The 26,769-nt window shown below is 37.6% G+C and overlaps 2 protein-coding genes across 2 annotated transcripts; one reads left to right on the top strand and one right to left on the bottom strand.

Annotated features, from left to right (window-relative positions):
• The first annotated feature begins 2,354 nt into the window (after positions 1 to 2,354).
• LOC114454477 (beta-1,4-galactosyltransferase 1-like) lies at positions 2,355 to 6,030 on the top strand. The gene is made up of 3 exons (XM_028434978.1): positions 2,355 to 2,513; positions 2,897 to 3,475; positions 4,139 to 6,030. The coding sequence occupies exons 2-3, from the start codon at positions 3,065 to 3,067 to the stop codon at positions 4,805 to 4,807; spliced, it is 1,080 nt and encodes a 359-aa protein (XP_028290779.1). The 5' UTR covers positions 2,355 to 2,513; positions 2,897 to 3,064; the 3' UTR covers positions 4,808 to 6,030.
• A 6,635-nt stretch (positions 6,031 to 12,665) lies between these two features.
• amer2 (APC membrane recruitment protein 2) lies at positions 12,666 to 16,476 on the bottom strand. The gene is given in 20 exon segments (XM_028434809.1): positions 12,666 to 14,306; positions 14,309 to 14,405; positions 14,407 to 14,502; positions 14,505 to 14,555; positions 14,557 to 14,649; positions 14,652 to 14,713; positions 14,716 to 14,748; positions 14,751 to 14,892; positions 14,894 to 14,940; positions 14,943 to 15,069; positions 15,071 to 15,142; positions 15,144 to 15,193; positions 15,196 to 15,256; positions 15,258 to 15,293; positions 15,295 to 15,363; positions 15,365 to 15,415; positions 15,417 to 15,506; positions 15,508 to 15,943; positions 15,945 to 15,979; positions 15,981 to 16,476. Coding segments are annotated over 20 exon segments (2,028 nt in total). The 5' UTR covers positions 16,101 to 16,476; the 3' UTR covers positions 12,666 to 14,046.
• Between the last annotated feature and the right edge of the window lie 10,293 nt (positions 16,477 to 26,769).

Here is a 26,769-nt window from a genome sequence, read left to right as displayed (position 1 = left end):
GTGTGGATGGCATCAGAGTTCCGATGAAAAACTTTAGAAGCAGAATGCCTTGAATTTTTAAATTGCGAGAATGGATCCCAGGGCTTTGAAACCCAAGTTATTACCTCAAACTTTAAATACATTGTTCAACTGAAAGTAGCCACCCTTCATCAAACTCTATACCTTGAGGGCTGCTGTCCTGCATGTTTTAACCCTCCTATTATCTCTGGGGTCCCTTTGACCACATTCAAAAAATAATGTTTGACTTTCATATTTTGTTATTTTTCCTCTGACCCCAAGCTGTATTAGCTGTGTAAAACGTGCCTGTGTGTGACCCATGTGCAACCTTACATCCCCACCCCTGCAGGTGCAGAGTTGATACTTTTGAGTTGATGCATGACATCGTCATTTTGGAACAGCTCTTTCACAGTAAAAGTGACATAGAGGAGGATATGTCTCAGACAAAAGACTAAATAGTGAATAACCCTAAATATGTTACTAAAAAAGAAGATCATTTCGTGATAGTCATTATTGTGCACCCAAAATTAGAAAATGATGGAATTAAAGATTTTCAAAATACACTAACTCTTCAATTGAAAATTTGACCTGATGGTGGCGCTGCGGGAAAGGTCATATCATCACCACAACCATTAGGATTCATACTCTTGTGGTAATTAATGTTGTCAGTAAATTTTAAAAGATTTGAATGAAATTTATTCACGATAACTTGAAGTCTGGCCTGATGGTGGCTCTAGAGAAAAGGTCATGGTTTCATTGTCAAGGAGTTATTTATGTATCTAACAAATGAGAAAAATTTGGTCAACAATTTTCCTGAAAATTATGTTTTGGAGGCAAATATCCCTGTGGTCAGATTGACCCCAAGGGTAAAATGTGGTCCTCCAGGAACCGAGGTCAGACACTTGGGGCGTTTCTTAGTGTGCAATGATGCTCTGGGGTAGGAGACTCATGTCAAAGTAACATAATTCCCCAAAGTTCTCAATTCAATGCTTTTTTCCTTCTTTTTAACTACTATTGACGCATAATAAGTAGTTTTACTGGTAGATTTAATGATGGGAGTCTATTATCAACGTTTTACTGATAGACTGCTTATGGTGCAAGTTTGTCAGTCTTATTAGTGATACGTTAATGCCATCTAGTGGATAGTCTCGGAACAACAATTTTATATTTGGAAAAACTGTTTTCTCAAGGTAGAATCCTTTCAAAATAAAAGCAAAAGCTAGTTAGACTGGTAACTGTAATCTGACTTTCCAAGACATTATTAATCATTTTCATGACAGTATATGTGTATAGATACAAAACACATATACAATCTTTTTTTAAAACATGAATATATATATTTTCCTGTGCATGCATTTCCGCCAAGACAAGTCCAACATAAGACACATTAAGTTTGGACCAGTAAAGGTCCACAATGGGTTCCGACCCACCAGTTGAGAATCGCTGCTTTAGGTGACCTTTAAAAAATTTAAATTGTGCCTGAAGGGATATCCTTTCAAACTGAATTAAATTATTTATATATATATATATATATATATATATATATATATATATATATATATATATTTTTTTTTTTTTTTTAAATATTTTTATTGAATGTATTGGTGTTATTTTATTTAAAACACAACCGTGCCTCCCTTCACTGTATGTGCCTCTCGGTGACTTTTTAATTTTTTATTTTTATGAACTTGTGTGTGATATGTTATAGTTGCACTTTTCACTGTATATTTTATTGTATATTTCCTGTAATTTGTATTCTTTTAGGGTGACAATTGAACATTCAGAGGAAAAATAGCCTTCTGGCTAAATCTGGTACATTTTCTATATGAATGTTTATATACACTATCCCTGTTAAATAAATTAATACATAAAATGAATAGAAATGCACATTTTAACAAACCTTTTCATTTATACTGGAAGATGAATTATGTTCCAATTGTGCACGATTTGGTTTCTTGCTTTTAAAGTTAATACATGAGATGTTTACTAGGGAATAAACGTGGGGGGTGAAAGTAACTAGTAACTTTAACTTTGAGTACTATTTAACTGAGCTACTTTTTGCTTATGTTTTTTAGTATTTAGTATTTTATGTATGACTTACTTGTACTTGAGTACAATTTAAATGAAGTAACAACACTTCTACATGAGTAGGATATATATACAGAGGTGTAATATTTTTTTTTTTTTATTTTTTTTTTTTTTACTCAGTACTCTTTACACCTCTGTGTGTCAAACATATAATTCCTCTACGTCACTTGCTAACGTAGGAGTCATTTCCTCTTTGGTGATGGCACTCCCATTGTTGAGCATGTGATTGGTTAACCAGTGCACACTAAAGGAAGTGTGCACTGTTAAACCGTTATCAGTGACATTCCTCAACAGAAACCCAGTGAGCATACAAACATTCTGTTGGCTTTTACTGAGTCAGACTAAGGACTTCAGCAGCTTTGAACCAGTTTGAGGACATCTTGTTGTGGACCTGGATGAGTATGACAGCTACTTTTCAAGACTTAGAAGTAAAGGCCAAGTTTTTTTTTAAAAGTTTTTTTTTATGTCACACTGTGCTGTTGGTTGTAAACCAGGAGAGGGCGCTGGTCGACAATATATAAGTTTTTGCTTTTATATTTGTAGCCTTTTCTAACTTCAAAAAAAAAAAAAAATTATATATATATATTATCATAGGCAAACTTTCCAATTATATGGTTTGCATATATTCATGTTTAAAAAAAGAAGTATTGTTTGTCTTTCAAAGAAACTTAAAAGCAATGATTTATTGACTACGATAAGTCATATCAGTATTCTGGGAACTGTAAAGTATAATCTAATCACCTGAAACTGAACCTCTCTCAGAAGTACTCTCTGAAGACCCACAACTCTTATTTTGGTGGATCATCCACAGGTACGAGGCCCAGCCTGATCAGCTGACTTCAACAAGGAAGTTGCTCAAAGAAATAAGAAACCAGTCTGGCTACTCTGTTGTTTGAAACACCTTTTGAAATACAAAGCCCTTGTTTGAAGCAGAGCTCCAGGAGTGCGGCTGGTGTTGGCAGCTTCATTCGTAGTGAAAATGCTGAGGACAGGCTTTCACTTCCTGACTTTTTGTGCCTTGTTCAGTCTGCTCTGTTTTTCTTTGTTTTTGTTGTACAACAAAACCTCTGCCAACCTCCAACCTGCAACAAATGGACACAAATCATTGTTTATGGAGATGACAGAAAATGTGACAAAGGCTGTTGTTCAGCAGATGGAATCAAAGAAGTCTGAGGCCAAGCCAGCAGTCAAAGAAGAGAAGAAGGAAGAAGTGAAAGAACCAGAGAAGAAGCTTCTTGAAACATGTTCTGACAACCCACCTGCTCTCGTGGGTCCCCTTCGTGTGGAGTTTGATTTTAAAGGGTCTTTGGAAGATCTGAAGACGGATGTTGGGGTTGGTCTTGAAATGGGAGGAAGATATAAACCACCGAACTGTGTCTCTAAATACAAGGTAGGTGTGAGAAGGAAAGTGCACACCAACATGTCTGAACAATGAGAACCACTCAAAGCTGTTGCAACATGTGCATAAATCTAACTGTTTGCTATAACGTTCGTTCAACTTAAACTACTTGAGTAATAGCTATCTACCAAGTGTCTGGTATTTCGTCATTAGTCCCCACATCAACTTACACATTTACTGTTCCCTACATGTCTACATTGTCTTTATATCATATTAAATAGTGGTCATTTGAATTTTGCTTAAACTAAAGAGTTAGTGTCTAGAAGCTTTAAATGTAGTTTACAAGATTTAAACCTTAGTTTCTAATTAAACTGTTATGGAACACGTCTCATTGGAAAATATCTCAACTGGTTTGATGACAGAAGGAGAAACGGAAAAGGGATTTCACAGATAATGACACTGAACACTGTATCGCATTAAGTAGGTGCATAGCCTGGAGGTTTCTTTGTTGTTAGAGAGTGCCAATGCCTCTTCAACCTGTTTAAATACTTGTAAAGGTCACATGTACTATGCTAGTCCTGGAGGGATCAGAGAGACGTCTGAAAACCTGCTGGATTAGTGGCCCTCCAGTTCCAGGTTGGACCTAAAGTCTTTAGTAACTCATGCATGATATTACATTTGAAATGTAACTGTCTTTATTTCTGTATGTTATAGGTGGCGATCATCATCCCATTCCGAAATCGGCACGAGCACCTGAAGCACTGGCTGTACTACCTCCATCCCATTCTGAAGCGGCAGTTGTTGGACTACGGTGTGTATGTCATCAACCAGGCGGGGAATGGAAAATTCAACCGTGCTAAACTGCTGAACGTCGGCTTTTTGGAAGCCTTAAAGCAGTACGACTACAACTGCTTCGTCTTCTCCGATGTTGACCTGGTTCCCCTCAATGACAGAAACCTCTACAGGTGTTTCGACAATCCAAGACACTTGGCCGTGGGTATGGACAAGTTTGGCTACAATCTACCCTATAACACTTACTTTGGCGGGGTCTCCTCTATGTCCAAGACTCAGTTTGAGAAGATTAATGGATGTCCGAACACGTACTGGGGCTGGGGCGGCGAGGACGACGACCTTTACAACCGAGTGATGAACCGCGGGATGACGGTGTCTCGGCCGGATTTGATGACTGGAAGATACAGGATGGTGAAACATGACAGAGATAAGCACAATGAGCCTAATCCGGTGAATCCTGGCAAACTCAGTGGCACACGTTGGACAATGGAGAAAGATGGCCTCAACTCCCTCTCATATAAAGTAGTTGAGATAACCAATAATATATTGTTCTCTAATGTCACCGTGGATATCGAGGCGCCACCAGGATAAAGAAGGCGTTACTATCAATTACTTTTCATCCACTGGCTTTGGCTCATTGGCTCACAGGTCAACTTTATCCACTATGAACCCATGCCTTTTCAGGGAACATTAAACAAGGCACAGAACAGTCGACAATCTCAAGACCAGTTAATTGCATTATCTTAGGGGTTACAATTATTTGCATCAAAGTTTAATCAAGCAATATTGGTAATATAAACACCTATCACTGACTCTACCGTATATATTTTTTTAAAAGCTGTCTAAAAATCAATCAAAGCTCTTAACTGTCACTAATTTTTTTTTGATAAGGTAAATTGAAATTGTTTGCTGTCAATTTGTAGATTAGAAAATGGGTCTTAGCTTTGCCACATGGGCTTAGCTAGCAGCGTAGGTTATCTATCTGTTAGCTGAGCTGATGGGTTCTATTAGCTTTGCCACATGGGCTTAGCTAGCAGCGTAGGTTATCTATCTGTTAGCTGAGCGGACGGGTTCTATTATTTCTATTGTTCTATTATTATTCATCTGCGTTTTGGTGTTTTTAAGGGTGAAAATCTAGTGCCTTTTCTCTGTGTGTTGGTGATGAAACTATATGAAGTGTGCATGTGTTGAAGTTGTGTATAACAGTTAATATAAACTTCCTGAATATGAAGTAAAGAGGTTCTAATTTTTATTTTTTTTTCAATACAGGTATCATGGGTCAAACGCAAATTGTGAAACATGTAAAGCAAAAATTTATTAAAAAAAAAAAAAAAAAAAAAACAAGGAACCAAGACTTTAGCTATCACAAGTGATTTCTCAGGTCAATGTTTATATTTTCATATGTTGTGGGAATTGAGTGTGTTTGTTGCCGAAGCTACTGTCGTGTACATTTTACAGATGGATGTGTATCTACAAGCAATCACAAAGATTTTATATGCACATTGTAAATTTGCAGTTGTGGGACTTGAACAATATTAAACCTGTACAGACATTATTGTCAATATTTGCCGTTTCACTTGGCGTGTAATCAAAAGCTGTTGTACATATATATTGTCATACAAATTTTGACTCATCACAGACACAAGAAGCGAAAGACTTAGATTTATATTTTCAGTGACAAACGCTTCATCATTAAACTATTTCTTTTGATACAAAGGCAGTGTTTTGTATGACTGTGGCACAACTACTTATGTGAAAATGTGTTGCTGTGACATCTTGCCAGTACAAATGTGAAATAAATTAAATTACATGAACTGAGTGATTGATGACTTACTTCAAAAACACACAAATATTTGTGATACCTTATGAATGCCTGTACCTTTCAAAACAAATATATACATTTACAGAATACACAAAATAACAACAAAAACACACACACACAATGGCTTAAAAAAACATGCAAAAAAGTTCCCAAATGACAGAAAGGCTTTGTTCTTTCCTGTACTATTGCTCATATTGTTCTTTATTCTAAATGGTGAATGCATGAATGTTGATATTGTGGCCCTTGGATTAGGCAAACACATTTTTGTGACCCCAGTTGTAATAAAAGTCATAAAAGAGTGATTGACTACTCAATTTAAACACACTGGTAAATATACTTGATTGCATTACTCTCATGGTGTGAAAGGTGACGTGAGGAAAGCAGCAGTTTGTTGCAACAATGGCATTATTCAAAAGAAGAATTCAATTTGAATTTTATTACCTTGTTGTTAAAATTAGCTGTGTGTTGCTTGGCTGAATCTAGTTTTTGGTTCCGGCCTGGATTGATCTGTTTTCCCAGTTAAATAAAAACAAAATGTGAAATAAGTTAATTTGAAGTTAATTTACTTGTAGGAGCAATGCAATGAATCCTCCCCGACAGACAAACCTTTGTTCTCTATTATTTGAGTGGTGACTGTTGAGCATTGGCAAAGCTTTGAAGTCACAGAAAAGAATGTGAAACCGGTGAAGCAGAACAAAGGGCTGGAACTAAGTCACTGCCAAAATAAATATTGTATCTATTCACTATGAAAAGAGTGATTAGGAGGGGTTGGGCATGTTTACACAGGCAAATGCTCTCCATTCAGCATGCATGACGACATACCATTTGCATGTGTGTATTTGGGTTAGTGCATGTGCTCATTTGTATCAATGATTCACTGCACCAGTTCAACTCCAATCATGTCTCCCACTGTGTCAGGAACACACTCCCATCCTCCTCCTCCTCCGTGCCCAGCCCCCTTTTCCTATTGGCTGACCTAGTGGGGTTACTATGGGAACGCCTGTGGAGAGGCTTGCCGTGCAGGAATGTGGGGTACCGCTTTCTGAATGTGCTTCATCAGCCCAGGAAACCCAAGCTATCAAGAAACTCCCAGCGTCACCTTCATTTTGCTTCTTGTGCCAATTTTACATCAGAATTGCTTGTTTATTATAAAGCTTGAGTTGTAGTGATTATTGCCCTCTAACACTACAAAGCAGACATGGGCAGCTGACACCACATGCGGCCCCCCCAAAAAATGTAATTCACAAGCTTGGAAGGAACATGAATTCTAAGAAAATACAGAAAATAACTTCAAAAACACACAACAATCATAACAAAGACATGACAAATGCCAACTAAATTATACAAAACAACAGAAAAATGAACAAAACAAAAAAAAAATCTTAAAATGACTTTAAAAATCAACAAATCGCACAAAAATACAGAAAATGACAGAAGAATAGACACAATGACTCATAAAATGCACAAAATCATAACAAAAACGCATATAATGACTGCAAGAATTCCCAAAATGACAGAAAAATACACAAAATGACAACAGAGACATGCAAAATGCCAACAGAATTATACAAAACAACAGAAAAATTAACTAAACAAAAACAAGATCCGAAAATGACTCCAAAAACAAACAAATCACACAGAAATCCACAAAAATGACTCATAAAGCACACAAAATGACTCGTAAAGCACCCATAATGACTTAAAAAAACACACAAAATGATTGCAAAAAATTCCCCAAATGACAGCAAAGACATGCAAAATGCCAACAGAATTATACAAAACAACAGAAAAATAAACTAAACAAAAAAAAGGATTCAGAAAACGACTTTAAAAACAAAGAAATCACACAAAAATACAGAAAATGCCACCTAAAACACACTGAATGACTACAAGAATACACAAAATCTAGTAACTAATAAATATTTGTGGTACCTTATGAATGCTTGTGCCTTTCATAATAAAAGCAGAACCGGTTAGACAAAAAATGAAAAAGACATTTCAAAGTGTGAAACAATCAGAGCACTTAGCTTAGTGTCAGACAATAGCTTATTTACATTACTCTCATTACTATTGTTAAAGGTGATATGGATGCATGACTTAAAAACATACAAAAGGACTGTAAAAATTCCTCAAATAACAGAAAAATACACAAAAAGACAACAAAGACATGCAAAATGCCAACATAATTTTACAAAACAACAGAAAAATAAACTAAACGAAAACAAATCAGAAAACTACTTTACAAACAAACAAATTGCACAAAAATTCAGAAAATGACAGAAGAATACACAAGAACGCACATAATGACTTAAAGACACAAAATGACAGCAAAAATTCCCCAAATTACACAAAATGACTCAAAAAAACACACAAAGACAAGCAAAATGCCAACAAAATTATGCAAAACAACAAAAGAATTAATTAAACAAAAAATATCAATAAATGAATTTAAAAACAAAGAATCACACAAAAATACATAAAATGACAGAAGAATACATAAAATGACACCTAAAACACACTGAATGATTACAAGAACACACAAAATCATTACAAAAGGCACACAATGACTTCAAAAATAAAGAAATTGCACAAAAATACAGAAAATGACTCATAAAAATGACACACAAACACACATAAATGCACATATTGACTTCAAAAACACACAAAATGACTGCAAGAAATTTCCCAAATGACAGAAAAATACACAAAATGACTAAAAACTCACAAAAATACACCATAAAAAGTTAAACAAAGACAAAACCCTTTGTTCTTTCCTGTGTTAATGCTTGGATTGTTCTTTATTCTAATTCTTAATGCTGACATGAACGTTAAAAATGTGGCCCTAGGATTAGGCAATCACATTTTTGTGGCCCCGACTGTGCCCATCCCTGCTATAGAGACTGTAGGAACTAAATTTGATTTCAATAGAAAGCAAGAATCAACATTAATTTATAGAAATCAAATTAATTAAAGGACTTCATTCATTTAAACAGAAGAGATTATTTTAATTTTTCACACATTTCACACTAATTTTTTCAACACAACTGTCTTTCTCTTTTATTTTTATCAGTTTGATTCATCATACACACTTTAACCATTTTTGTTGACACTTGTAGCTCCTGTTTATTCCTTCTCATTTTGTTTATACCATTTTTTTTCTTTTTTTTAGCCACTTGGTCATTTTTTTAACCTTAGAGAACAGACAAACTCCGCATGTGAAGGCTTAGCTAGGATGTAGCATTGATAATAATCCCACCAAAGAGCAGCACCCTTGGTAAATTCAAGCTCCACTTCATGTTGATGAAGCCAGACAAACGTTACGCAATATGTTAAATGTTTTTTAACCTTTATTTAACCAGGAAAGTCCACTGCAGGATACATTGTACCAGCTGAAACCTGAACATGTTGACTGGCTTGTGTTTTTTCAATAAAATCTAAAAAGAAAGAACTAACGTTCTGCATTTATTTGTTGTTCAAGGCATACACCTCAGTTAAGTTGCACTAAAGTCAAAGTTGGTTTAAAAGCCACAGGCAGATTGTATGTTATTTTTTTATTTTAATTGTTGGTACATGGCATGTTAAAGCCAATGTTTTTAGTGTAAAATATGCCAATTACATGTATTTCATACATAATGTTCTCATGAAGGTGTACACATTTACAGATTAGTTGTTTCTTAAGTCATATATAAAAACAAAAAATCACAATAATCGCCTTGTACTTTAATATCGGGATATATTGTATCGTGACCTATGTATCGGGTTACGAGTCGTATCGCCAGGTGCCAGGCAAAACACACTCCTACTCTTTTCCTATTTCTGCAAATCAAAATAACCCAAAAACCTCCCTGTTGTTTGATTACGTGACATTTAGGCATTAAAACAACTGCAGATGTGCAAAAAACAGGAATTAACACACAGACAGCACTTCAGTATCGGAATAATGATGTGATCCAGTTGACGCACACACACACACTCACACACATATACACACACACACGCGCTGTAGCACGCAGATCTTTTTTACTGTCAGCATCTCCAGCTTTTGATGTGGGCTGGTACAGGCGAGGCTGGCACACTCTTACATAAGGCTTTTACATAAACCGCAGTGTGCAATGACAGAGTGAGGGAGGTGTGTACACAGGGAGGTCGGTGGGGTGGTGGGGGGGGGGGGGGGGGGGGGGGGGTTGCTGCACTGTTACAAAGGGGATTCTCACTGCACCAAATTCACTACACAAGGCACTTTTAACAACTCCAAATAACCAAAGTCTGACATTGTAGTCCGTCTTTCTCGTTCCCTCCTGAAAAGCAACAGCAGGCAATGACACATTCACCTGGCAGTCAACAAAGAAGTCAATAAAAGGTATAGATAATCTATCCCAGACTGAAGTGGTGACCTCCATCCATGACTGGAGTGCTACACACTGCACAACAACAGCAGGAGGAGTGCCTCTCTTTCTCAGAGATGGTCCTTGGGGGATTCAAGCACCAGGATGTGGGGGATGGAACACATGAGTGCAGAAAAAAAAAATACTCAGCCATAGTAACACATTGCACAAACCGCCTTGGATTTTTGGGTAAATAAAGTTACAAAGAGTCAGAAGCTATAACTTAATCAACGCAAAATCCAGTTTTATTCATTAAAGATGTAGAGTGAGTAAACAGAAAAAAAACATTGGTAAAACATGTCCTTCTTTGTGCAGAAAAAAGGAAGGAAAGAGTCAGATTTACTCTCTGACAGAAAAGGGAAAGTCTGCAAAAAAAAACAATGGTTGTAGCAACAGATCAAGAGCAGGAGGAAGTGGTAAAACAGACACTATACGCGCACACATCACGGAAATAAGAATGAAAAGGATGTCCTGTTTGAACATTACCCTCATTTATGATTTGTGACTACTCTTCGATTTTAGCATTTTGACTGGTTAAAATATGGCTTTTCTCTCCGAAATTAGACAAAAACTAGGATTTTTCAAGCACCCGAAGGTTTTCAATCACATTAACCCAATAAAATATAGTCTCCTGAAAGAAAGACGTTTAATTAAGTCAATGAACAAGTGTTAAATGAGTCCAACATTAAAAAGCTTTAATCGAACATGTTAATGTTACGTCTGCGCTGCGCAGCTCCCACAGCGACCATCACTGTGAACAAAAAGGAAAACTATCATGACCTAGAACAAGGGTGTCAAACTCATTTTAGTTCAGGGGCCGAATACGGAACAGTTCATCTTAAGTGGGCCGCAGATTTTAGGTGGGAATATTTGTAATTGAATCATTACTGTGCTCGAGTTTGCACTTCCACGAATAAATGATCAAATATGTACGGCACTGATAATATTAAATCAATAATGGACAGATATTAGTTCCTGCAGGATTTTCACTTTCAATTTTTTTGATTTTGTGGCCAATTTTTATGTAATTTGGGGGAAATTCTGTTAAATAATTTGAAAAAAGTTGCAGGATTTTGGAGAAAAAAAAAGACTTCTTTGAACAATTTCAGATTTAAAATGACTTCCATCATGTGATATTAGTATATCTATACCTGTAACATCTACAACTGAATTAGTGATAATAATTTACACAATGATTCATGGTTTTTCTGACTTTTTTATTTCTGCTGTGGGCCAACTTGGATGCTCTAAAGGGCCAGATTTGGCCCCCGGGCCTTGAGTTTGACACGTGTGACCTCAAATGACCCTGGTACCGTTTGCAGTACTAAGATAAAACTGGCATTATTTATTTTTTTGCTATAAAAAACTCCATAAAATCAGGGAATTATCAGCTTCCTCGAGTCGTGTAACAAACAAAGGGTTGAAAACACCCCTCGTGTTAGAAACAAGTGGAGCTTTGCATGACTACACAACACACACTGTTTAACAGTGCGTCTTAAGAATACAGCATTGGGGACTTGGGAAAACAGTAAAGCCTATTATATGTTTTGCCCCCACAAAAAGGGGGGCACTGAATAGGAGAGATGCACAAGAATATAAGCAAACAAATGGTCAGTAATGACATAAAGCTACATTCAAATTCACAGACAGCTGCGGTGGTTCCTGCAAGTTGACTCGTTGGGTTGGGATCAATTATAATTGGAATTGGAATGGAAATTCCATACAGAACTGTAATTTACAATTTAGATAAACGCAAAACTGGTGAACCATGTTACAATTCTATGGCTTACGCATACGTAGTTAACAATTATTACGTTTCATATCAACTTTGCATGTGAATTGTTTTGAGGATCATTTTAGCGTTTACCAATGTATTTACTTTTTTAATCTAGGGGTATACAGACAGAAAAAAGGCTCAGACACTCACATCAAAAATAATAATACCAATATTTTCATTGATTAGGAAGCCTAACAAGGTAACCAAGCGAAAAAAAAAAAAAAACTAATTAGAGGTTTTTTAATGTATTTTACAGCTGATTTAAGACATGGGTCAAACTGACCTGTTATCATAAGAGATGCTAACAGGAAGCTAACACAAGAAGTAACATAATTGAAATTTTAATTCTATTTGGAAAAAATGACGGTCAACGTAATCGTAATTGAGTTGTAATTGAATATGGATAACTGTAGAAGTAATTGTAATTTAAAGATGTAATTGACCCCAACCCAGACTCGTACTGTGTTTTTTTTTTTTTTTTTTTTTTGTTGTTGATGTCCCTGAAATGACTTGGTACCAATGCCATGATGGGTCTTTGCGTAACATTCTGGCTTCTTGTCCCTCACCCACATCAACAGTATAGGACAGTAGGAAGGAATAAACAGAATAAAAAATACTTGTAAAGCTGGTGTTGTCACAGTTTAAAATATGCAGAACAATTTAGGAATAATGATGAGCCTTTGGAAACCAAATAAAATCCAGTTAAGACTAAAGTATTTTTTGTGTCTAGTGTAGCTACAAAGAGGATGCCACATGTTTAACAGTGTTTGAGTGTGAGATTCTTCAGCATTAGAGGATTTGTTCCCTGACCTTTTGTGCCTTGGATGTGCGGCACTGCATGCAGAGAGTTAGTGAGAGATTTGTGTGTGTTTCGTACTGTATGTACAGTACGACGTGTGTTAAAAGTACTGAAGCATCAGTGTAACAAGGTCTTTCTGAGTGGTATTGCAATAGTTTTGCAGGCTTTGTAGAATTGTAAATCCCAGAGATGGACAATGTATTTGACTTTTCCAGTGACGTAGACAGATATCCCAATGGTATCCAAATGCAGCAGGCAAAACAGATACAGTTCAAGGAAAAACAAAACAAAAAACAAATAATCCAGTCTTTAAAAAGTGAAAAATGTGGGAAGTCACTTGATGCATTGTGAGGATTTGTAAAGTACAGCTTGTCATTTCAAAGCAAGAAACAATGTTGTCCAAAAATATGGTCGTTTCATTCACGTATTTGCATGTGCAGCTTTTAAATTAGAGTGTGGTCGAGAAAAGATGATTTTTTAAGAGAGGACAGATGATCGGGATGGTAGTGGGCAAATAACTTTGGCTTAAAGATCAGAAAAATATAGTACATTGTCATCTTTTGACATTGAATAATAATAATAATAATTTAAAAACGCAAAAAAATTAATATAATAATAATAATAATAATATAATAATAATAATAGAGAGGAATTAGAGACTTTTAAACAAATTATGTCTTGACGGATTGATAAAAAATGTACTCAGATGGTTTTTTTCACCAGCTTCCAAATTGTCAAGGCCAGTGTAGGTTTTTCCCAGTTTATGGATTGTCAATATTGAAGTTTAAAAGTTCCAGTTAGAGGGTTGCAAAAGGTTAACCCTGCTTTTTAGAGTCTCTCTATGATTTTTCTCATGTGAACAAAACTGCTCATTCTTTGTAAGTATGTCACAAGTAAAAAAAGAAAAGCATACAAAATGAGCTTTTGAGATTTAGGAGGAATTTGAAAGCTGTTTACTCGACAGCTTCACATTTTTTCCTTTGAGCTCTGTGTACACAGCACTTTGTGTGCTGAAGTCCAAATGTCAGGACACAATCACCTGTTTGGCTACTTCTTGTGAGCAGTTCCTTTAGTTGGTTGGTTTCCAGTCCTGCGAACCGGCACCTTAGATATTGGGATCCTGGTGCGAGTGGGAGGAGGTGCTTGGCTTTTTGGTGGAGGGGATTCAGGCTTTAGAACAGAGGACAGAGCTGATTGGCTTGCAGAGTGAGGAGGTGGGTTCTTACATGCGCTTATTGGGATTTTAGATTCTCGGGGAAGGCTTGTGCTGCCTTTCAGTGATCTGAAGGATGATGAAGAAGAAGAGACGGTGGACTCATTGGGGAATTGGGGCTCATTTTGTATTCGGTGTATGGAGAAGGGCTATTGGTCAGATTTTCACCTCCGTCTTCCTCTGGATCAGTGTAAGAGGTCGTAGAGGTGGTCCCCGGAGCAGCTGTCACGTGTAAGGGCCGTCTTCTTGTTCTGCTGGAGCCTGCTGTCATCTGGCGTGGCTGTGGGAGTTTGCAGGAGGGCGTGTCCCAGTAGCCCTCGTCACTCATTGGCTCCTTCTCTCCCAGGTGATGCTGGATGGCGGGCGTGAGGAAGCGGGGGCTTGGTCGATCGACTTACCTACCCGCCCCTCCTACATACTGGAATCTTACTGAGTCCCCAAGACCTTTACCTGGGGGTATATTTCTGTCCATGGTCCTTGGAGCTAATGGGAGGTGGCTACTGTGGGGGTAGTGCGATTGGGATAAGTGGAACCAGTGCAGTCATTGAAGGTTGTTGTGATCGAGGCAATGCAGGAGAGTCGTCTCCTGTGGAAGGCAACATGTGCCAGAGCCCCTGCATGTCTGCATCGTCTACTCCTTCTGGACTTGCCATTTCTTCCCTCCACCCATGTAGTCCCACCCACTCCACTCCCAACTGGATGTTGCTGTGGTGGTTGAGGTGCCTGTTTCGGGGAAGTTGGGACACAGGTGTCGAGTTTGGGGTGACAGAGAACATGGGTTGGATCCTAGTGGGGGCATTAGGGGTTTTAGACGGAGAACCACGGGAAGTGATGCCAGTCATACCACGGATGTTCCGATACACATGCCCACGTTTGTACACCTCCACCACACCACTGCGTGCTGCTGCTGGTGCCACTTCCCCCATTACCCTGCCGGACCCTCCTCATCTGCGTCCGCTATTATGTCACCGCAGCCTGTAGTGAATCGAAGCTTTTCAGGGAAGTGACATCATTGAAAAGCAGAGAGCAGATTCGGTCAACCATCCGATGGCTCTGATGGGGGGTCGCCCGTGCTGCTAGCAATCCAGAGGAGGTGTTGCAAGGGAGGGTGTGAGACTGGAAATGGAAGCTTTGGCTTTTTGAATAGGTGGGACGCAGTGGAGAGTCAGTTGGTGTGTAAGAAAAAACAGAGTCTGGCTCACAAGCTGTGCCCTGATATAGCAACACAGTGTGGAGGTGACATGGTGACACAAGTAGTACGTGAGGCATCTGCCGGAACATTAGTTGCTGCTGCTCTCTGCATTTTCGTATTCCTCTTGGTGATGCAGAGGTGGCTGAAGGGTGAGAGTTATGTCTTTTACTTTGTCAGAGTCGGACGTCTCGCTTTCTTCTTTCTTACTTTCCAATTCTCCATCTCCCTCGTTTGTTTTTTCCTTACGTCTCCATCGCATACTGCTGAAGAAGCCCTTCAAGCCCCCTCCTCTTCTCACAAGTCCCGCCCCTCTGTGCTCATTTGACCTAAAGCTCCCACGTCGGAGGAAAGAGAAGAAACTTAGAGATTTGCTTAGAGATCTCACTGGGCCACTCTCGAGAGCTGCGAGCCCTTCTTGTCTCTGTGCATCGGCATCGTTGTTGGAACCAATAAGTCCATCGTGGGTTTTACTCCTTACGAGCTCCACTGATGCCAGTGACGTGCTTCCATTCAAAGAATTCCCATTTTCAGAATTTTCCAGCCGCTTTGTTCCTGAAGGAGAAAAAGCTGGCCATTTCCGGATCCGGTGCGTCGCTTGCCGAAGAGTTTGAAGGCAGCTTTGTTGATCCTCCCCGTTGGCTGGGGGTCACACTGAGAGACCACCGGCGGCTCCACACACTCCGACTGCACCTCCATTATCTTGCACTTAATGGCTCCACTCTCAAGCTCTTTATCTCCTCCCTCTTCCCTAGCCAAAACACGCACTCACCCTCGTTCTCGCTCTCCCTCCACCCGACTGTCTGGTCCTCTTTCACTCCCACTCTGACTTGTTTTAACGCCAGCCTGCTGGTTTTCTCTGTCTGCCCCCCCTCCCTCTCTCTCTCCTCTTCTCTCTCTCTCTCTCAATCTCTAATAGGCACACACATGTATGCTGAGTGCTGCTGCCTCGCTGTATCCATGGCAACTGGGTGGGCTAAGCAGCTTTCCTCAGCGTTGGCGGGGTGCCACTGTCTGTCCTCCACTCCCTCCCCCATTCTCGTCTTCTCCCCTTCACGCCACCCTCGCCTGTCACAGATGCAGTTGGGATCCTTTTTTATTATCAGTTCCGGATCCCATAATTCATTGCTCCCATCTGTGCGAGTGTTTTGCACTTCCCAAGTTCCAGGATCTTTGGCAAACGTGTCAACACACACACCCACTAATGTATTATGATGGATTAAAATACAAGTTCAATATGTTTGCGTGCCTACTAATAAGAGTCATGTGGCCCTGGGTCCCTGAGTGGCTATTTATGAAATGGCATTTAAAATTAGATTTTATGCATGTTTTTTATTGTTTTGACCGCATGTTTCATCCAATCCTGCCCCGCATGATGATTTATTCAAAGTGACATATACATTAGAAACAAGTGACAAACTCATGTTACCTCTGGGATTTTTATGAAGGAAATAACAAGAATTTACCACGATTGTGCCCATACGTTGCCATTAATCGATATAAAGGACTATTTCCAAATGCTGCTCAAAGGCAAAGGGTAATTGCACAAATACCTGAAACATTACTTTATAGGGTTATATCTAAATATAATTTTTTTCCAGTGATTTTCCCTCCTGTCAGGACTGATTTTGACACATATGCTCAAGTTGTTTATTAAATTACAGTTCAAAATATCCACAACTGCATGTTATACATCATAAGAAAATTAGATACAGACTTTTGCACATAAAAGTGGTAAAAAAAATAAGGCACAATAGTGCAGTATTTTTCTGGTTTGGCCCACTAAAGACCAAATTAGACCTTCTGAGACTTTCTGTGGACCCTGAGTTAAAATTAATTTGACATCCCTGCTTCAGAGCATCCAATTTCTGCCCTCAGGAGAATTAAATATTTGAGAGAAATCATGAATCATCATGTAAAGCCCCTTAATACAGAAATTAATTTAAACTCCACAATATTCACTAGCCTCACAGTTTTCCTGTTCTTATATCACATGATGGCAGTCATTTTTAATCTCAAGTTTTTTTTCAAAATTCTGCACTTTTCTTCAAATTATTTGACAATATTTCCATAAATTGAATTGCATTGAAAAGCTTCTGCAGAGACTGATATCTGCCACTTTGTGCTTATTATATTGTCAGTGCCTTACGTACTTTTTAAAATATCTAGTCGTGAAAGTGCAAACAAGGGTTGCCTTATTTTAGAAATTGCTTGTTTTCCCACCTAAATATCTGACCCACTTCTACAACAGCATATTAGGGCCACAGGAAATAAAAAGAAATCTGAGCACTACGAGATTAAAGTCGTACTATTTCTAGAATAAAGTCGTAATTTTATGAAAATAAAGCCATACCTTAAAAAATTTGTAATGTTATAGCGCTCAGAATTTCCTGTTGAAGTGAACTCATAATCTCATAAAATTACGACTTTAATCTTGGAATATTATGACATTAATCTCATAAAATCACAATTTCATTAAGAAATAATATGACTTTAATCTCATAGTGCCCAGATTTGAATGTGGATCTCATACGTTGTAGTACACTTGAGATCAAACTGTTTATATTTTTGCCCCTGAACTAAAACGAGTTTGACACGCCTGCTTTAGACCATGAAGAGAAAGAAATGTTAAAGCTTTGAGTAAACAGAAGCGTGCCGTGACTCATTTATTGGCAAGACTTCACCTCACCACATGCTTGGACTCAAACATAAAACATTTTATTAGCAGTACAAGTGCAGTGCACCTAGGAAGTATGTATTGTTATAGAAAAGCTGGAGGTTAAGTAGCTTTTCATAGTTGGCTATTGTATTTTCAAATATTTTGGATTTTAGCAAGGACACTGTTAGGGAGTTGAACCCCAGTTTTCCCATAAAATTTCCCCAAATTACATAACAATGGGTCACAAAAACAAATAAATTGAAAGTGAAGATCCTGCAGGGACTATCTGTCACTTATTGCTTTTGTAATATCGGTGCCGTACATATTTTATCATTTATTTATATGTGGAAGTGCAAGTTGGAGCACAATAATTATAAATTACTCATTTTGCCCCATATTTGTCTCCTGAACTAACATTGTCATGGTTTGTGGATGGTGGGACCTAAATGCAGGGAGAGATGGAGGAAGCAGGCAGGTGTAGCGCTGGTAGTAGTTCTTACATTTAATAATGAAACCAAAAAGCCAAAAGACACAAGGAGGTACAGGGAGCCGAGAACAAAACGCAGCAGGACACGATGAGGGGAGACAATGGCAACCAACCGCAAACATTCAGTGTTCAAGCACTCAGCTAAATAGTGGAGGGAAGCTTGATTGGGAATGGGCCCACACCTGGGTGGAAAACATGAGGTCGCTAATCAGTCAGAAACCAAGCACACATACATTACTAGGGTGGAGCCACAAGCAGGAATACCTGAAGCACAAAGATGAGAGTTAAACACATGGAGGCCAGACATCAAACAGAATAAACAAAGACACAGAATAACAAAAGGGCTAAACACACACACCAAACGGGACCTGACAAAAATCAGTTTGGCACCCCTAGAGGGAAAGACATTGCCTCTACTTGTTGCCTTTTGGTTCTTTCAATACATATTAAACTATTGTAGTAATCTAGATTATAGACAAATCAAAGACATTATTATATTATTAGATAAATGCTCTTTGTCCTTCTAATTTTTGGAGATGAAAGATAATTTTCCTCCTCACATTGGTGTTTATATATACATTGGTGGTTCTTTTCCTGCCTATTCAATCCTCCCAACCCCCTTTGAATCTCCCTGATACACCGACCCACTTCCAAACCCCCTCTCCCCACCTTTTAACCTCCTCTTCTGCCTTCCTCCCACTCCTCTTCCTCCTCCTCCTCCTCTTCTTTCCCAGTAACTGTGGGCACATGGCTCCCCTCTTCCAGCCGACTGCTACCAAACAATGTCTGCATTCATAAGCCCAAAGGCAGCACACGCACAAACCCACAGATCCAACTCACACCCACGCAAAGACGTTTTGAGGGCTTCCCCAGAGTGAAGCGCTCAAGCATATCTTCCTTATGCCACTTGTTAATAAGAGAGAAAATCTCTCTCCAGCTCGCTTCACCAGTCCGTCACAAAGCCAGGATGCTTGCCCATGTACTCAGTCGACCGCTGTGCAGTTTTTCAGGTAGCCTAGATACTCAGGCACAGACGTGCAGGTCAGATGGCATCTGCCTGGAACCGAAGCTGACTGAGCGGCAGATGGCGAACGGATGATGAGTGACGGCCAACGAGTGGTTTAAGATATCACATGATGGGACAAAGGATTTTGCCTTACAAGCATACAATATTATGCCATTTAACTTCTTTAAATGTCAGTAATCAGTTTAATCAGGTGCTCACATCATTAAATACAGGTATAACAACCAAATATAGAAGAAACAAAAGCACTCAGGGCACAAACCTCCACCAAGCTCCAAATATCCTCTTTGTCACATATCTAGATCAGTGATACTGATAATAGAACATCATCATTCACACTTTAAAGGCTTTGAAGAACTGTTGATCCCCATTAATAACCATACACTATATCAAAATGTATGGGCACTGCCATTTTTTCAAAAATTCATGATTAAATGTGCATTATGGATTTGATCTGGATGAAACTTGGTGGAGGAACTGAAAAACCAACCCGACATAACTGAGTCAAATTCCATAAAGATTGGTCAATTACGAACCGAGATATGAATTTTTGTAATATTGCCAATGATGAAAGATCGGGATTTTTTTCTTTTTTTCTAAAACAAATCAACAATAAGTAATCAATCAATCTGAACCCCCTAAATATGTACTTGAATCTTCAATGGTCTATGGGTCTATCTTTAGTTAAAATGAGTTTTAATTTAAAGGAGCATTCCCCCACACACACTGTGGTCTAGCACCAGCTGTTTCCATGCAGACAGACCTGCTAATGCTGAATCATGTTTTTCTGCAGTCTGTGACCTGATATGTCCTTAAAACAAAGTCAAGGAATTATTACGCAGAAGTCAACTGCATATAATAGCGATCAACAGATGCCTCTAAAGAAGACTGGTAGTTGACAGTCAAAACATGTCAGGAGATCAAAGTAAATTTCCTGAAAAAAAGCTGTTTGAATAAATTCAACCTTAACATGATAGGGAGGTATTTGTGTGGACTCATTGTTTTTGGTTTTGAACACTCCATCAATAACTAGCTTTACAATACATGAAATATTATTTTTCACAAATCCTGCCCTTTAATTCTGCTAACACACAAACAAATATATGCTTTTAAAAAAAATATATAGTGACAAAATAGTTACAATGAAAATATATTCAAACAACAAGTGAATTATTTCACTTGCTAAACAACCTCTGTACAACTAAGGCATCTAAGGCCCTGCAAACTCTCACTGACATTATGTAGATATAGATGCTGTTAAAAAGACAACCTCTGACCCAATCATAAAATAGCTACTGACACGAGGGTCTTCCTATGGGGGAAAATGATTGCAGATATGCACACCTCACCCGTCTAAGTAAGTAAATAATAGGTTCCCATTACAGCTCTGAGTGAAGCTGAGTGAGTCTCAGTACTAAGTGGGACAGTTAAAGCACACTTTTGCCTGTGTTTCTCTCTAAAGGTTTTCATATTTTATGCACCAACATGTTTTTTTTAAGCTGGCGGGCCGCTGCTAAACATCGTCGTGCATTTTGTGGACATTTACGCCCTCTGTGACAGAAGTCTAATGATATGTAATAAAAACTAAATAACACACATACACGAATTAGCTATAATATTAATAATAATAATAATGGCTTGGATTTATACAACGATGTTTTCAAGGAGACTCAAAGCACGTACAGAAACCATTAGTCATTCACACCAGTCATACCGGTGGTGGTATGCTATATAGCTGCTATTTCACGCCCGAAAAGCCGAGTCATGTTAATCACAAGCAAAGGTGAAAGATTTGCACATTAGACAATTTGTCAGCGATTCAAATATCTATCTAAACAATGGAAGAGTCTGGCAGCATGTGTACGACAGCTGCTCACTTCTCAAAGAAACTTTTGTTACCTTAGCCAGGTCATTCCATGTCAAATTTTCACTTCCGTCTCAAACAATTCAGATTTTTTGACATATAGTTCAGTGACTATTCAATAGGCACACTGTCAATTTTAGTTTTAATACTTTTTGAGATATGGCAAATTTAGTGTCAATTGTTCTTATTTTTCTTCCATTTTCAGCTTCCAATATCTCAGAAACTACACCATATGGGAAACTGGAATTTGGTATAGTTATACAGCTCCACCTACTCTTTCAGAATATACAAAAATATCTGCTATAAATCCTATCTGGTGGACCTGCTAGCTCCTAAAAAATTGTAAAACATGGAACTTGGAACATGTTTGGGCCTTCAGTAAACAATTTAGCTTGCTGTATTTGATCAGCTTTGAGTTATGCACATAGACAGTTCACATGACTAATGATTAGTCACATACTGTAAATCATTAGTTCTTGGGTGACACGCTCTTGAAATTAGAAAACATACTTTTTTTTTTACTATTTTCATCGGCTTATCTTGACCAGATTATGCATATTTCGAGAAAATGGGAATGCCCTTATATTTGTATGGTTATTAATGGTGATAAAAAAAACAGATAACAATCTATCCAGCAATATCTGGTAAAGACAATATTTGGCACGTTGGGTTCTTATATATTTGGTGTTCGGTTTAGTTTGTGCTTTTAGGCACTTGTAGTTTAATTTGAGTAAATTAAAGGAGTGAAAGAACATCGTGGATGTGTTTGTCTACGACTGTTGACCCAACAAAGACGGGTGTTTTTCACAGCAGCTCAAATATTGTGTTTGAATTTCAGTCACTTAGTGTGACAATGTTTTTACTGCTCCCTCTCAAAGGTTTATGAGTCTAACAACAGCTTTTCCGGGTTATCCTGTTCTACGATAGCTCGTAAAGGTATTAAAAGCATGGTCATAATCCTGATGTAACGTATTTTATGCAATTAAATCAAAGGTGAGTTCAGAGCCGGACATTTAGAAAGTCTTCCAATTGCATTAGTTTCAGTTTAAGTGAAGTTTCATCTGAAAGAAGAACAATGCAGTGATATTTTATCATTGAATAGTACAAAAAAACAAACTGTGCACACACACACACACACGCACACACACACCATGATGAGTTAGTGACGTGGCAAACTTCACAGCTCGTTTCTTAAATGCTACGTCATGCTGCTATGGCAATGGTCAGTAATGAACAAATAAAAATGTGAGAGAATCACCTTCACGTCTTTTACCATGATACAAATATCATTAATATGATGCAAACTAAAACATTTTTGATAGATTTGCTGGTGTAAGAAGCTAACTGCTACTCATGCAATTACACAGGGAGTACATTATGTTCAAAAAGACATGTTTTAGTTGATTAATCCTAAATTAAGAGAAGTGATGTCCATAATAATAATAATAATAATAATAGTACAGTACAGTACACTACACAGTATATTTTTAGGTTTGTGTCAATCAAAATTAAATGTTTTTTTTTTGGTTGTTTTTGGCTAACGTTCTTAGCCTTTCCATTTATGTTGCCATGCCAACTGTCAATAATAACAGATAATACGGTACTTTTTTCCTATTAACCATATGAGTGTGTTGTGGCACCACTTTATCTATATTTCATCATACATCTCTGTTTTGTTTGTTTTGATGTATCTTGTCAAATTTTTCTAACCTTCAAAATGAACCACACACACACGCGCACACACACACACACGCACGCACACAATGTGTATGTGTGTGTGTGTGCGTGCGTGGGGGGGCGGGGGGTAAACCCCTTACGATTACACCCTGTGCTCTTTTGTTACTTTAGCAATCAACAGGGAATGCAGTTAAACCGTATTAAGCTGACTAAGCACTTAATAAACAACACTTACGTTCCTAAGGGAGCAAGGTTGAAGAAACTTCCACTGCATACTGTTTGGTTTTTAAATGCCAAGTTAAATCTAATTCTCTTTAAGCGTCATTATAAATAATTGGCTCATATTCATGATACAACATAATAAAAGTTTATAATAATATTTAAAAGAAGGAATAAATAAAAAAGAAGGGACACACACATACTGTACATGCGTTGGTAGTGCATAGATATGAGATAGCATGTTGTGGGTTAATAAAACATCTCTTCCTTGTTACTATGAATGCGTGCAGCACTCATCTAAATGATTTACAGCGTTGGGTGAGCGCTCAGCAGCTTTGCTGAGTGAGAGACTTCTTAATATTTGATGTCGGGCCTACGGTGAGATGCACTAGTGGATAATCTGAATGAGTATTTTGGGGAGTTAGCTTACTTAACACTCCAAATGCCATAACTCTAAATAAAAAGACATGATCTGATCATATAGAACTAATATCCGGTGTGTGATCAGACATACGTTTGGGTGATTTAGAACATTTTTGATTTATAAAATACAGAACAGTGACGAAATAAAATAGACGACTATTTTAGCCACAAAAAGCTACGAAGCCCCTAATCATGTTGAATTACACAACATCCCGGTCATTCAAACAATATATTTAGTATATAAAACTGTATGTACTGTATGTAAACAGCACCAACTACAAAAACCTGTTTGTCCTTAAAGTGGTTAAAAATTGTAACCAAAGTACTTCAGTCATTTTACATGAATGGGCATCTAAGACATAGAAAAAAGAAGAAATTCACTCAAATGTAACCATGTATTTAAACACCTAAATGTGTTTTATTTTATAGAACTTATATTGAATTTACACTGTGTTTAGCTTAACTATTGGGAAATTGAAAGAAGTTTTTTTCTAGTAGCAAATAAAGATATTTGCTTATGTATTAAATCTAAATGAGCACGTATCTGTGTGAGGACTGAGGAGGAAGCAAAGTTACAATCTTATTACGGATATACCAAGGGATTTCCTGATGTTGACATGTGGGATTATGATCTGAAGCTAAAATATGCAGTTTGGCTACAAATCGATGTGGATTTCTGGTTGAAATGACCAAATGCCATACTAACCCAAATTAAATTGGAACTGTGCTGTTGGAAAACAACTAATAGGCTTTTATTTTGTTGGATCCTGTTCCACCCCAACAATGTTTTTCTGTAACTTACTGTTCGTTTGAATATAAATGTCCAGAATTTAAGATATATTTTACTGCAAAATGACATGCCTGTGTTCTCTGATGAGGTCAGCTGCTTTCATAAATAATAAGTCACATGCATGGCAGAGGATACGTCCAAAGGGATTTGAGAATCAGTGCACATTAGCAAAACTAGATTATCTGATCAATGTGAGAAGATAATATCGGACCTCGTGCAATGACGGAACCTTTTCCAATTGACAGTAACTGTTTCAATATTGATTCTCAAAAGTCTTTGATTTAAAGACAATTAATCCTTTTCAAGGTAAACAGTTCTCCCAAGATTTCTCCCTACATATATTGTAAGAGATATTTTGAAAACACAACCAATGATGTTGGATTTGAGCAAAATCTGACACATCCGATTAGACTGGATGCAAGCATTAAACTTGGAAATTCAGGCCATGATATTTAACATGTTAATTCCTTGCTTATCTGATTGGTTGGCAAATTTCAAGTTTCAGTCCCGCTGATATATTTCCATTTAGATCCATTCCTATTGTAAAAATAAAAAACTCCCTTTAAATAAGCAGATTTGATCTTCTAGAGTCATATTGGTTGCAATCTGCAACCAATATGACACAATTTCTAGCAAGTTCATTTTGTCTTTTTTTTTTTAAATAATATGTTATGGTGGATATGTTATTGTTGATTTTAGCAGATGATTATTGTTGTGAAAATAACGGTGAATTTAATTGAAGGTTTCATTTACTTTCATTTACATACTTTGGTCTCCTGCCAACTTTCAGTCTTATGCGTCCTTAGACGCTCTGAGAGAACTCTCAAGTTTGGCCACACCCAGAAAGAACACATGGACGCATGAAAACGATTAGTAGATTTCTGAGGAAGACTGACAGTTGGCAGTCAAAACATGTCACGAAATCAAAGTCAACTTCCTCAAATACATTTTAAAGGGGGCAGTATTATGAAAAAATCACTTTATAATGGTTTTGCTACAGTGATATACATTCTTTTAACCTCATTCAGAGGGTCAAAGATGAAAAAGTTCAGTTTCCTCCCTCCCTTGTTATTCCACATCTTGTAAAAAGTCAGCTCCGAACTGGCAGTTGGATTTTTCTCTGCGTTGTGACTAGTGTTGTGTTCAAGACCACACTATCCGAGACCAAGACTTGCCCGAGACCAGAATGCACCGAGACCAAGACAAGACCAAGACTTTCGGGAGCCGAGACCGAGTCAAGACCAAGACCGAGACAAACCGAGACCAAGACCAAGACCAAGACCATAAACATTTTTTTTCAATTTAAAAAAATATATAAATAAATAAAATTATGGCAAGGTTCAGCAGTTAAATAACATTCTCTCTTTAATTTTAGTTTATCATAAATACATTTGACAGACAAAAAAGGTGCCTGCAAAAATTAACTAAAATATTAAAACTACTACTGCTACTGATAAATTCACAATTATTCTACATATTTGAAAACAAGATTTTTATGTCAGCTGAATGTACAGCAAGTGTTTAAAAGCATTTCTGCCAAGAAATAATGATTCTCGATTCTGATTCTTTGAGTTGTGCAGGTCAACAGGTCACAGAGTTCACAAGATATTTTTTTAGTTTGAAAAAGCCTTTACACAGGTTATTTTTATTAATTCACTTAGTTGATATAGTTTAATTTGGTTGCTGTAATGTAACTAGGATATTCAATTAACAAAGGTTTCCAACTGTAACTGTCAAAGTGAAACTTTCTGAAATAAAACTACAAACAAGTTGTCATCAGTGTAAAAACAAAGAGCTACAGGTAGATGTGAAACTAAATAAAACAAAACACTGGAACAGTCATGTGACAAATCAATCAATAGTTCTTGTTGAGAATTATTATTATTATTCTGGATACAGTGGAAACAGAGACTATAAAAAATAATTATATTGTGAACCTGTTTATATTGTGGGGAACATATTATATACATAAATGTAATTGGAGTCTAATGACACAAAAAAACCACTTAGACTAGACTAATATAAGACCTCTTTACAGTTATTTGACTCATTCTATGCTCGTGCAACTCGGCGGCGATGACGCGCTGGTGACGACATAAACCAAGATGGCGGCGGCCCGGACTACAGCTGACACTATGTAATAAAAGCCTTAAAAGACATGGATATAATGAAAAGAGTGGATGGACAGAGGCATAAACATGCAGACTTTCACACGGACTTATTAA

This window comes from Gouania willdenowi, chromosome 20, assembly GCF_900634775.1.
Source record: "Gouania willdenowi chromosome 20, fGouWil2.1, whole genome shotgun sequence".
NCBI classification, from domain to species: Eukaryota; Metazoa; Chordata; class Actinopteri; order Blenniiformes; family Gobiesocidae; genus Gouania; species Gouania willdenowi.
Note: the sequence above shows the minus strand (reverse complement) of the source record. Positions and strands in the feature narration are given on the sequence as shown.

Coding starts and splice junctions, on each gene's coding strand:
- LOC114454477 (XM_028434978.1), top strand. CDS start 3,065: ATGCTGAGGACAGGCTTTCACTTCCTGACTTTTTGTGCCTTGTTCAGT. Junction 3,476..4,138: donor ACTGTGTCTCTAAATACAAG/GTAGGTGTGAGA, acceptor TGTATGTTATAG/GTGGCGATCATCATCCCATT.